Here is a 12,498-nt window from a genome sequence, read left to right as displayed (position 1 = left end):
ATGCATGCCATAGGTTCGCCACCACGGGTCTAGGAACATATAAAGAAAAAGCAAGCATATACAATACTTCCTGAAGCCCTGTGTAAAGCCTCGAACACTCCTGAGTTTAGTTCTGTGGCTCCATACATTCACCTCAGGCATCCATTTCAATACCAAAATGAACCCCCACAAATAAGCACAACTCGTTCCAAGTTTATTTCACCTCTCTTGCTTGCAGCACCTTCCTTCACAAACTCTTCTATTTTTTAAGATTAGCCATGATGGGAGACCAAAAGCACTCATGAGGGAAAGCAATGAACAGGGATTGGTTGTGCAATTCTTCCATTACAACAGAGGTATCCAAAGGTTTCCAGCCACAGAGGAGCATGTCAGTCCAAATGAGCCAGGAAAAAGAAGTGAGCAAGCCAACATGAAACATGTATTTAAATTGAATTTTAATTAAGCAAGTTACATACAGTTAATTTGATTCCTAGCTAGGCATTTTATAATTTTTTACTTTAAACATCCAAATCTTGAAGGGCCACATATAGTCCTATTACCCGGGAAATGCTGGATTCATTTTGCCTGGCATACAAAGCCAATCAAACACGCAATCTCTTTAATTGCTTTATTCTGTACAGAATAAAAAATAAATTGCTTTACTCTTTAATTCTGCACCCCGTTCCTTCTATTCCATCAGCCCCATTATATCAACTTTAGCATTCACGGATTGTGGTGTGAATACATCATATAACAGGGAGTAAAGCCAAGGAAATGGGTGATAATTGAGTAAATAACATATGGGATAATGCAGAGGGCATAAAAAAAAGGCATGCCTTGAAGCAACAATTAAAAGCAGACAAAATGGCACAGCCAATACCAGCTGCATCAGAAAGCTGATATCATAAGGAAGACAGGAATAGGACCAATACGAATGTGATTGGGCAATATCCTTTCTTTACCTTTCCAAAGCTATTGCACCAAATCTTAAAGCTGGTCTATCTATAAAACATAGGTTGACCATTGGTTTTTTAAAAGCCAACAATTCATAGCTACTATTTGCTTGCTAAGGGATACGCCTCACTTGCCAGAATGAAATTCTTGAACTGTCACTTGGAAAGGTGCCTAATCTTATCATACTAGAAGACTGTGTATTAGTTTTAATATTATATAAACATTTTTACCCAAGATTTCTAAGGCATGCTTCTTTCACAAATACTATTAGAAAACTGAGTTTGCTGCTTTAAGCAAGTATTATTTTCCATTAGAGCAAAATTATAGGTTACCCATTTACACTAACAATGATTACTTTTTAAACACACACACACACACACACACACACACACACACACCCCTCTAGAGCATTAACTATTTAGAATTGAATGCTTTACATATGATTTTAATTTTTGCATGTGCTTTTAATTTTAAACTGGCAGACTTCACTTCCTGGATCTTGTGTCAGTTTATACAGAACTCCTTGCAAGGTTGCAGTTTAAAAGCAAATGATAATATAACCCAATTATTATTCTTAACTTCCATTGTGAAGATTTCCCTGAACAGATAGCTCTGGACTGAGATTTCAGTAGAGCTTGAGCAGAGCTTGCCTGCCTGACACTGCTATATAAAAGCTTAAAACAACATATATTTATTGACAAAATATATAATAAGTGAAAATTACTTAATTCATTAAGTATATAAACATTTAACATTGTACAGTTACATCAGAGGAACCTCTCAGTCGTTTACCATATATAAAAAGCAGGAGATGAAAAATCTTTTTTTTTTAAAAAAAAAAAATTGCTTAGTGCACATTCATGAGCATACAACTATTTGCAGGGGAAAGAAAACTCTTACTTGCCTGTCTGCTGGTTCTGGACCTACAACTTCCTGCAAACTTGCCATAAGCAAAGTAAATGAGAGCCAGTTTGGTCTAGTGCAGGGGTCTTCAAACTTGGCCCTTTTATGACTTGTGGACTTCAACTCCCAGAATTCCTCAGCCAGCGTGTACGCTGGCTGAGGAATTCTGGGAGTTGAAGTCCACAAGTCATAAAAGGGCCAAGTTTGAAGACCCCTGGTTTAGTGGCTGAGGCACCAGGTTAGAAAGCAGGTAATCACCTTAGCCATGAGAGCCAGATGGGTGACCTTGCCACTTTGAGTTATTTGTAAAAATAATAAAGGTAGGATACTATTAAATAAATAAATGGGGAAGCTGGTAGGAATTCTGGGGAGGAGAAGAGAGGGAGAAAGGAAGACAATGACAGAATGACAGGAAGAAGGAGAGACGTGGGAAGGAGGGAAGAAGATTTCTGATGCTCCCTGCCAACTTCCCACAAGAAAACTCAATAAGGAAGCCAGCAGGGAAGTCAGAAATCACTCCCGTTGCGTTTTTTTGCAGTGGTCATGCCATGGTCATTCTGTTCCCTGTTTATGTAAGGAAATAGCTCTGAAACAATGACCCAATAGAAAAGAGTTGTCTAGTTTGATTTCAGACTCTAAGTCAGGCATGTCAAACTCGCGATGTCACATGACGTCGCGCAACGTTATCGGGCCGGTTTTGCCATTGCCGGCAATGGGGTGGGCAATGTGACGTGTCTGGCCCGCAGGCCGGCAGTCTGACACCCCTGCTCTAAGTTAAGCATATACCCGACAATGAAGAAACTAGAATTCATACTTCAGGTTAACTTTTTAAACCTGAAATACTACATACCTGTAGCTTCCTTTTCTTCCTTGACAGGCTTCCTGTCCAGTCACTGATCCGACGCATTCGGCTTTTTAAAGTTTCCTTCTTAGCTGCATCCTCATTAAGGCTCGTAGATTTTCTACAAGGCAGAGTGAAGGAAGAGTATTGTGGAGATCCTCTGTGCTCCACCTTAGAAGGAACATCTATGGCAGAGGTAAATGAAACCCGGTTGCTTAAACTAGCATGTGTATTGATATAATCTGCAGAAAATCCGATATTAGAGGCTTGCAAACCTCTTAGATTTGAATCCCCATATAAATCACGGAGGGAAGAAAGAGATGAACTTTGATTCAATGATTTTTTGCAGTCATTCTGGGAGAAATCAAGGTGGATTCTTGCATCTGGAATGCTTCTGGATATGTATGACACTTCTAGTTCATTTATACCTCCATTATTGCCCCATGGAGCGTCATACCATGACGACTCTGAACTAATGGAGCTTCCTTTACTAGATCTAAGTCTTGAATCAGTAGCTGACAGTCGATGGCTTTCAGCACAGTCTGTACTAGAGGATTCCTTTCCTTCAAGCATGTTGTTTTTTTCAGACTCTGAAGTGGGAAAGTACCTTAACAATTGGACTGGATTACTGGGTTCATCTCTAGAAATGCTACTATTACTGCTAATGTTTTGAAATTCAACTCTCAAGCACCCATCAAGCTTCCCTAATGTCTTGATGAGAACCTTTGGACTCATTCTGTCATCCGGTGATGAAATTTCTTTTTCTCCATAGCAATTTAAGAAATGTCCATTATATTCCTTGGAAGGAACGTAGTTGTTGGTAGTTTCAAAGCCAATGTAGTGAAAACCATTCTCGGGCAGAAATGCATTATTAGTCCCCTGACCATAGTTCCCTGATGTATGAGTCCTATGCTTTGCATGGCTATTACTCTTAGATACTTTTACTACTGTATCACTGAGTCTTGAGGAATAAGGCTGATTACTCTTAAAATGAGAAAGGCAGCTTCTAGCAAATGATCGAGATCTGTAGCTTGCATTACTGGAACTGTGGTTCCATCCACGTATGGAGCAGGATTTTTCATCTTTAGAATGGATGCCACGAATTTTCAGAGAGCAGGGTTTCTGCTTGGTGGCAGGTGTAGATACAGTGTGACTTTTGGTTCCCTGAAGACTGTATTGGCTTTCTGAATTTCCCATTTTTACTAAAAGGAAATACAAATAGCTTTGGTTATTAAAACAGTTACTCCCAAGAAGAATTTAATCCTTACTTGTGAACTCCTAAAAAGATCTACAAACAATGAAAGACCACTTCCTTGAATTGCTTCTAGTTGATACTATATGTTCACTAGGAAGAATATCTTAAAAGTAGCATAAAGTTGATATGGGGTTATTCGTGGGTAATTTTGCAGAAAGGAACAAGCAATAAGTAATATGTGAAAAGGGGTCCGCCTTCTCAAATTAAAATGCTGAAATGAAAAATATTTGTGGAAAAAGTGGCTTTGATCAATACTGGAAGAAAATTCCCGAGTTGACCAAACCCTAAGGAAGTATCCTCACCCTCATAATTTAAGTGCATATTTGGCTCCCCTTGCTAGATTGTGGGATTTCTACTAAAGATCTTATGGAGCTTTATTTTTGTTCACCTTGATCTTATTAAAATCAACTCAAAAAGACTCAGTCACTAACTCATTTTCTCTCTCATTCTAAAAGTCTATTGCTTTTATCCAGAATTCAATGGTATAAAAAGGCCTAGTACATGAATATGTTTTTATTTGTTAATAAACACTACCAGATTCACCACAATTTAGAAATATAACTAGCACGAGTAAGAAACTTTAGTAATAAAAATGTAGTTCTAAGATTCAGTTCAGACTTCATATAAAGTTGTTTGTTTCTCATTTTCAAATAAAAATATGTATTTCAGACATACCTGAAAAAAACCACTCAAATGTGGGTGGAATTAGCAGTTTGCATATTTGTCATTATTTTAATAAATGGTCTTCATATTTTCAACCACAAAATGAAATTTCATATGATTTCCTGTAAATAAATGAGAAAAGTCACATAAATGAAAATAAATTCATATTTTAATATGAATATCCATCTAACACAAAAGTAATTGTCAAGAACATGGAGTTAATATTTACTGTATATTCTACAGGTATTTTATTCATTCATTTGAATTTAAACTTTCGTTTAAATTTGTTATGGCCACCTGTTATAGCACACACTGGGCACATTACAAAAGCTAATTAAATGTTTAAAAAAGTTGAAAAAACTAAAAACAAGATAGTCTAGACCAGCGGTTCTTAACCTATGGGTCGCGACCCCATTTGGGGTCGATCGACCATTTTACGGGGGTCGCGAAACAACGCGATCTGCCATTTTCCCCCCCAGGGGGCAGCACCGTGCATGCGCGCCGTGCATGGGGGGGTGCCGCGCATGCGCGGCGCGTCCGTGTGACAGGGTCGCCGTCACACGAAGATTGAGAATCGCTGGTCTAGACCAGTGTTTCTCAACCTTGACAATTTTAAGGCATGTGGACTTCAACTCCCAGAATTCCACAGCCAGTATTGCTGGCTGTGGAATTCTGGGAGTTGAAGTCCACATGCCTTAAAATTGTCAAGGTTGAGAAACACTGGTCTAGACTAAAAACAGCAATCACAATAACAGTAAAACACAACAGAGCTCCCACAAAGACATTAACCCCAGACCTGAAAACCGAGCCAGGCACTATTTGTATCTTTAGAAGAATGTTAGGAGAGAGACCTAAGAGATAAATCACACTTCTTTGGTCCTACAAGATGGGTGGCTAAATTGAAAAATGGATGTTCCCTCAGATAACCAAACATTATGCCATGAAGAGCTTTACAGGTAACAATCAGCACCTTCAATTGCTAGTTTTCAGAAGTCTACTGAAAACCAATGCAGTTCACATAGCAGCATTAATGGGCATAATGAAAAGTGCCCATTACTGTTTGCCTGTTGCATTTTGAATCAGCTGCAACTTTTTGATACTCTTCAGTGGCAAACCCATGTAGACCATATCACAGCCCAATCACAAGATAATGAAGATGTCCCTGACCAGGAGGGCCAAACAGCCATAGCCATTCAGTCTTGTCAAAGTCAAGCCAAAGTCTGTTTCTTCTCATCTGGTCCCCAATAGTCTCCAGATACTAGGTCAGTACATCAACAGCTTTAACTGCACAGCATGGGGTTGAGACGTAAAGATGGGCATCATAAATGTACTGATGCCAAGCCATGAAAAACATGGATAACCTCACCTAGCACTTTCATGTAGATGTCAAACAGGACAGGACCTGTTTGAACCATGAGACAATTCATAAATAAAATAAGTGGCTTTGATCTCTTCCTTCTCCTCAACACTAACTACGACCAACCACTGAGGAAGAAGGCAAACCTTTGCATCACATTACATTCCACTCCAAACCAGTAGACAGGATACCACAGCCAATGGTATCAAAAGCCATTAAAAGATCAAGCTGGTGCATCATTCCCATCCTGGCCATCAAAGTACAAAAAGTACAACTATTCCATTCTCTGAATTATACTCCAGTCTGAAGCCCAACTGAAACCGGCCCAGACAATCTGTTTCCTTCAAAATTCTCTATAGCTGCCATCTGACCACATTTCCCACAAAAGGACAAGTGGCAACTGCATGATAATTTCCAGAATGGAAGGTCCAATGACTTCTTGAAAAGGGGATCTACCATAGCCTCTTTCAAGGCCAACGGCAGCAGCACCTCCCTGGAAGAAGCTGAAACTACCACAAGAACCCATTTGTTGGTTACCTTCCAGGCTGCCTTAACAATCAAGGATCTAACAGGCAGGTGGTAGAACTGACAGACTGGAGGATCTTGTCCTCAGAGCTTTAGAGCTACAGAATCAAACTCAGTCCAGATGACCTTGTAAAAATGTTCCCCAAGTAACTTATTTGGGCCTGCTCAGTCAATTCTGAGTAAAAAACATGAAACAGTCAATTCTGAGTAATTACATGGAACACTGACGAACTGTTCACTGTCTTTCCTAACAACTTGTAGACATATCCTCCAATTGTCTTTTTTTCTCATTTTGACCATCAGTATCCAAGCAATTGAAAGAGTGATTCCAGAAGATAGGTAGGGGTGTGTGTGTGTGTGCAGTCATGTGACTTTTGGGGTGAAATCAAATGCACAAATGTAATGGCCACTTCCACCATTATTGCCCATTCATATGAATCATGAAGGAATAAAGTATTTAGTCCCCTAAAAATCAAAGTTTGCCTTGCCATATTTATATTGCACACTTCACTCTGAATCTCAACCAGCCTCATGTCGCTGAAAGCAAAACAGCAATAAATTCAAACTTGTTCCAGGATTTTAATGTACTTTAATTGATATTAAACAACATTATATAACTAGCTCCTTTGTTACAACTTGGATAATCCCGATGGATTTTTTGAAGTCATTGTTGATTCATGAGTAAGTTGCAGCTGTGACCCAGAGGTGAAAGAGCATAGGGTAATTCACTCATACCATCGGTTAGTCACTTCTCTATTTACATGAACTTGAACTTGACTTGTAAGGAAAGCAATAGCTCAGACTGTATTAGGCACTGCATGCTTCAAAAGAAAGGCAGCTACTGGCAAGCTGAACAATCAATCTGTTGAAAGACAGCCTACCAAAAGGTGCGGCTTGTAGTAGAAAGAAGAAATCCATTTCACATACCCCCTAGATTTCAAAAGGACCACATTTAACTTTTTGGAAGATTTCTCTATCAGGTATGTCAGTTGACCAACTTTTATGAAATTGAAAGTGCTATAAAATATTTACCTCGTACCTGCTGTACAACTGAATAGGGACTGCATGCTCTCAAAACATTTAAATGAAGCACAGTCTCATTTTTAACCTATCAAAAAATCTATTAATCATTCAAATCTCAGTTACCCTGCAGATTAACAAAGTTCAAGTTCACTACAAACTTATCTTTAAAAATTGACAAAAAGACATAACTAGCAAGAAGGCACTTCACAAATGACAATGATTTTTATATTAAAACATGTCAATATCTATGCACAGAAATTCAAAGACATTTTTACTGCAAAATATACTTTATAACTTAAATCTTTTGCTGTATTTCACAGGAATTATAACTTTTTTCTTATAAGTATAAATTGCTCCACTGAAGTATCATTGATGTAAAATACACTTTAACATGCACAGCTCATGCTAAGGTGGAGGAAAAAAGACACACATTTTGCAAGCTGTTTCGTAGTGAGTAAATGTAAATCACTATGGTACTACTGAACAATGCAACAGAACCCAATTTTCAATCAGGGCATTTATATCCAGAATCTGGGTATCCAAAGCCATGAGGTACATTCACAAGGCTCCTTTCAGAAATCTATTTGTATTCATAAGAGGACTTGAAACTCAATTTGTCTAAAGAATCAATGAAAGGCCATCTGGTCCTCACTGTGGCAGTGCACTCGCTGTGTAATCCTTTTTAACAGAGCGGGCAGCAAGCAAGCTGCCTGTTAGAGAGCTCGACAAAGTAGCATCAAATTTTAAGACTTGAGCCAGTCATACAACTTCCATTGTGCCCTCATACAATGAAGAAGGTTAATGAATACATCTATCAAAGGCAGGTATGCAAAGTGAGCTGACACAAGGCACAATGAACAGTTAAGATGACAACCACTGTGTGTGTGAAAAGTGCAGTCAGTGAGCAATTCTTTTCTGACCACAAAAGGCAACTTTCTAAGCAAATTTTGCAGCTTGCCAACTTTGAAGAGATCTCCAATATTCTTCATAGGAAACAGATTAAGTTTATAATGAGGTTGCATGTGCTTGAATAAGGAGCATCCAAATAGGAACCCAGGAAGCGGTCTCGGAGTGAGATGGATAATTAATCTATTTAGTTCACTAATCTGGACTGTTGGGATTTCAGAAAGCTTTTTTTTTTCTTTCCAAAAAACCTTCCCTGTCCCCGTGATTTAGCCCACATACTTCCCCCTCCCTCTCCCTATGGAAGAGACTGGAATTACCTATTTGCATATATTTTATTTATTATTATCATTTTGTTATTCAGATATTTTTTTCCAGTAGGGCTGAAAATTAGCCACAGCTTAGTAAATAATTTTCAGATTAACCATCTTCTTTTAGTTGAGATGACAGCTTCATAAATTATGTTTGAAGCTGATTTCCTTAAAATCAGTCTATGATTAACATTCATCATAATTCTTCTGGGGTCAGACTTCAAGATAAACTTAATTGTGCAGGCTCAGGTGTTTTATTTCAAGACATTCATTTTGCCATCCAATAAAAGAATTAAGGAAAATTAAAACAATATATTATGATATAATCCAAAACAATAATAGTAAAACAATCCTAAATTCATTATTATACCAAGGAATAATTTTCTCAATAACAAGCAATCTATTGAAGGATTGAAAACCCACCCTTCCATCAATCACCAAAGGCTTTTCTGAAATAGCTAGATAATTTTGAAACTGGAGGAAGAAATATCAATAACTATGCTATGCTGATGACAAGAAGCACCTTAGTGGTTAAGAAAGCAAACTAGAAACTGGAAGTTCTTGTCTTGTCTTAGACATGAAGCTAGCTGAGTGACTCTCTCTCAGTTCTAGGAAGAAGGCAAAAGCAAACTACTCTATAGAAGTGAATGTTGGACTTTGAAGAAGCAGAATAGGAAAAGTATTGGTGCTGTTGAACTCTGGTGTTACAGAAGACTCTTGAGAATACTATGGAAAACCAAGAAAGCAAACAAATGGATCATCAAACAAATCAACCCAGAGTTCTCCCTCAAGGCATAAGTGACCAGTTTCAAATTATCATGTTCTGGAACATTATGTGAAGATCTAGCTCTCTGGAGAAGGCTCTGCGGATAGGAAAGAGAGAAGAGAAGAGAAGAGAAGAGAAGAGAAGAGAAGAGAAGAGAAGAGAAGAAGAAAACAACAGCAAGATGGATGGACTCAGTTCAATGCAGTAGATGGAAGACCTGAAATACAAAGTTAGGGTCAGATCATCATGAAGAAAATCTAGTCACGTGGTTGCTAAGAGCCACCGCTGATTTGAAAGCACACAATCAGTGGATTTCTCAAATGTCAGCAGGGTAAGTACTGATCTGACTTCAGGTAGAAAATACTTTTCCAAAGGACATGGGATGTCCTTATGATCCTTAAAAGTAACATTCTTTCAGAATATTGCCTTATCTGCTAGATTTTATTAGACAAAAAAACCCCAACCCTGTGCAACAGCTGGTAAAAAATATTGAGTTCCAGAGCCTCCAGCTTTTATCCTTTTGATGTCCTGGACCCTTGATCCCTGAAGGAGCAATAACAGTGATGTGTCAGCTGTAGTACTGGGCAGAATCTGCAGAAGAAAAAGTGAGAGACAAGGAGAGGGTACGGGTAGTCCTCTAGTTATGACCAGACACTTAGCAATCTTTCGAAATTCTGATGGACCTACCTGAGGGGTACTTACTACCTAGATTTTGAGGTGCCAATGGTCCCACTTCACCCAGTCATATAACTGCACTTGAGGCACTTAGCAATCGGTCCAATTTATGGCCACTTGCAGTGTCCTGTGGTCATGTGACCATGTTTTACAACATTTTTGCTGAAAACTTTCATTTACTTCTATGCTTTGGCAAAACTGCACCATGCTGAACTATTAGTTCGCTTAACAACTTTCACAAAAATGGTCATAAAATCAAATCAATCATATGACCAACCCATTTTACAACCATTCTGGGTTACCACCATGATGGGCAGGCTTCCATTGGCTTCCGTGGAGAAACTGTTGCCCATTTGCTGGGTGTACATGGCAGGAGAGAAGAGAAAGAAAGGAAAAGTAAATATAAGCTAGTTCTGAGGAGACCCTAAACCAGCGGTTCTCAACCTATGGGTCACGACCCCATTTGGGGTCGATCGACCATTTCACAGGGGTCACCCAGCAAGGCTGTCCGCCATTTTTTCCCCTTTTCCGGTGGGTGCCTTACCTCCCTTGGGCTGGGCCAGCTGGTGGCCCAGCCGGTGATCAGCCTGCTCTGTCTCTGCTGTTTGCCAGCTATGCCTCGGCCAGCGCAGGGGGCAGCACCACGCATGCGCGGTGCTCCCGGGCAGGGAAAGTCCTTGACTTACGACCGGTTGGGTAGTCCTCAACTTACGACCGGTTTAGTCCTCAACTTACGACCGGTTGGGGGTCGCGGCATTAAAAAGGTTGAGAACCACTGCCCTAAACACAGCCAATGGGCAAAGCGTGCTCTCCAGAACTAGAAATAAGGAAATCTGCTCCCATCGGAATTATTGTCAAAAACTATTCCCTCCCCCAGCTCAACCAAACCAGCAAAAAAGAAGAAAGAAAACAGGATGGTGATGGAATGAGAGGAAGGTAGCTGTTCAAGGAAGAAATATAATGAGGACCAAAACTGGATCAGATGGAATACAGGAAGAGAGAATCTATACTAGCAGTGGAAGAAAAAGGGGAAACAAATCCGTGGAAATGAAGCAAAAGGAAGAGGTAACTACAAAGAGAAAGAAAACAAAGGAAGCTCTTTCAGAGAACTTATGAAAGAGTTAAATTCACCAGGCCAACTGCCCATCCCAAAGAACAACTAATCTTTCAAGGCATACTTTATAAGTCCCAGGTCTGAAATCATCTGCTTCTCTCTTTTGTTGTTGTTGTTGTTGTTGTTGTTTTGTTCCTAACAGATTCTTTTATACTTAATAGCAAAAATAAATAAGAGAAAGCCCACCCCCTCAATTATTTCAGGGAGGGAAAAAAACCCTCACTCCGTTATCAATAGCATGGAAGTAAATACAGAAAATCTTTAGTGACCTTGGCATCATATGAATGAACCTTATTAAAAGAGAACAACGGCCTTATTAAAAGAGATCAACAAAATGAAAAATACAACCAGATGTGCAAAGGCAAAATCTTAAAAAGTTTTAATGCTCAATTATAGCAGGGAAAGACTACAGAAATATAGCAGGAAGAGATGAAGAATGGAGAAGGAAATAAGTTTAATAAAGAAAATGTAAGGATTCTACCCTGACTTCTTAAAGACCATAATATATTTTTCAATCAAATATACTTTATACTGGCACACACACACACACACACACACACACACTCCACTGAACAAATTACCATTTTATATAATTATTTCATTTTCAATTCCTTTCTTGTATCATTGGAAGCAAAAACTCACCACTTATTTTGCCTGAGGGCCATGCCAAATGTGCACAATTCAAAGCATCCAGATTTTGTTTCACTAATAATGCAATAATTTTAAGAGTAAACAATATACTTCAACCACAGAAACAGCTGCATTTAACTACTGTTTGCTTTAGAATGTACTATTCATATTTTTATCTAAGTCAATTAAATCATGCTAATTAATTTCTCAATTTACACTCACAGCAACTAACACAGACCATAACATACATTATAATTGTAATGATTATATTTAAGTTAGCATAAAAGTATGGGAAAAATATTTTACTATTAATCAGTCTGGAAATTATGTTCTGGAGACACTAACAAGACAGTGTGGTTAGGTAGACAGCATCAACTGTTCCAATGTCTCCCTGGCACCAACCCAGTTTGTATATTGAAGATGAGATTATGGAAATGATATACCAAAAGTATAACATTTTGTTTGTGGTCAAGCCACGAGAGCAAGTGTAGAATTGCCTGACTAGCTCTTAGCAACAGCACTGGTTGACCCAAAACAAATAACTTGTTGCATTGCAAAAATTAGATTAACATACTAACACAAATTAGAGCTTGTAGAAC

At 38.7% G+C, this 12,498-nt stretch overlaps 1 protein-coding gene across 5 annotated transcripts in view; it reads right to left on the bottom strand.

Annotated features, from left to right (window-relative positions):
* TIAM2 (TIAM Rac1 associated GEF 2) overlaps positions 1-12,498 on the bottom strand; it is a 145,588-nt gene that overhangs the window by 75,351 nt on the left and 57,739 nt on the right. For all 5 annotated transcript variants that reach the window (XM_039358225.1, XM_039358224.1, XM_039358227.1 and 2 more), the window contains 2 exons: positions 4,608-4,717; positions 2,687-3,879 (listed from right to left, as the gene is read on the bottom strand). In XM_039358225.1, coding sequence (XP_039214159.1) covers positions 2,687-3,874 — 1,188 coding nt within the window. In that variant the 5' untranslated portion in view covers positions 3,875-3,879; positions 4,608-4,717. The remainder of the gene's footprint in view (positions 1-2,686; positions 3,880-4,607; positions 4,718-12,498) is intronic.

This window comes from Crotalus tigris, unplaced genomic scaffold, assembly GCF_016545835.1.
Source record: "Crotalus tigris isolate CLP2741 ecotype Arizona unplaced genomic scaffold, ASM1654583v1 scf7180000019007.31208882:3723066, whole genome shotgun sequence".
Lineage (NCBI taxonomy): Eukaryota > Metazoa > Chordata > Lepidosauria > Squamata > Viperidae > Crotalus > Crotalus tigris.
This window is presented reverse-complemented; position numbering and strand designations above follow the sequence as displayed.